At 54.4% G+C, this 1,044-nt stretch overlaps 1 protein-coding gene across 1 annotated transcript; it reads left to right on the top strand.

Annotated features, from left to right (window-relative positions):
• Positions 1-278: 278 nt before the first annotated feature.
• On the top strand, positions 279-1,041 carry LOC102759275 (neuromedin-U receptor 1-like; the record flags this gene model as incomplete). The annotated part of the gene is made up of 1 exon (XM_006777715.1): positions 279-1,041. A coding segment is annotated over one exon (763 nt), but the record flags the coding sequence as incomplete, so codon positions are not given.
• Positions 1,042-1,044: the final 3 nt, after the last annotated feature.

The raw sequence follows: 1,044 nt of genomic DNA, 5'->3' as shown, positions 1-1,044 counted from the left end.
TACATGCCCTTGACCGGAATTGAACCTGAAACCTTTCAGTCCACGGGTGACCATGCAGGTTAGCCCATTGCCCACGGGTGACGCTCTAACTGCTGAGCCAAACTGGCTAGGGTACGATGTACATTTTTACATCTCTGAAGTTGTAATACATCTTACAATGGAAGACAGACTTCTTTCTCAGCAGTACATAAATAATGGCACCTTTGGTTTAATGAATTACAACAGAACCTGGTTTCCCTAAGTGACTTTTCTGAGTATTTCTGTATTCTGTTCCACAGGTTCCTTTCTGCCTCAATTGTTCCATCTTCCCTGGAGACATGTCCGTCAGGGGTGCAAGAAACCCGGTGCCCTGCAATGGCAGTAGGGAGTGGGGGCAATTTGTACCTGAGGATTTGAACCTGACTGATGAGGAGCTGAGACTCAATTATCTGGGGCTCCAGACGACGGACATGTTCCTGCCCATTTGTGTCACATACCTGTTGATCTTCGTGGTGGGCACCGTGGGCAACGGGCTAACCTGCCTGGTCATCCTTCGCTACAAGGCCATGCACACGCCCACCAACTACTACCTCTTCAGCCTCGCAGTATCGGACCTGCTGGTGCTGCTCCTAGGCATGCCCCTGGAGCTCTATGAGAAGTGGCGTAACTACCCCTTCCTCCTGGGTGCTGGTGGCTGCTACTTCCGCACGCTGCTCTTTGAGACAGTCTGCCTGGCCTCTGTGCTCAATGTCACCGCCCTGAGTGTGGAGCGCTACGTGGCCGTGGTGCACCCACTGCAGGCCAGGTCAGTGATGACCCCAGCTCATGTTCGCCGGATGATCGGAGCTATCTGGAGCCTTGCCTTACTCTGCTCTCTGCCCAACACCAGCCTCCATGGCATCCAGCTGCTGGATGTGCCCTGCCGGGGTATAGTGCCCGACTCGGCCGAGTGCAAGGTGGTCCGCTCAAAGGCCTTCTACAGCCTACTCATGCAGGCCACAGCACTGCTCTTCTTCTGCCTGCCCATGGCCATCATCAGCGTGCTCTACCTGCTCATTGGGCTGC

The sequence above is a fragment of the Myotis davidii genome, unplaced genomic scaffold (genome assembly GCF_000327345.1).
Source record: "Myotis davidii unplaced genomic scaffold, ASM32734v1 C63628967, whole genome shotgun sequence".
NCBI lineage: Eukaryota > Metazoa > Chordata > Mammalia > Chiroptera > Vespertilionidae > Myotis > Myotis davidii.
This window is presented reverse-complemented; position numbering and strand designations above follow the sequence as displayed.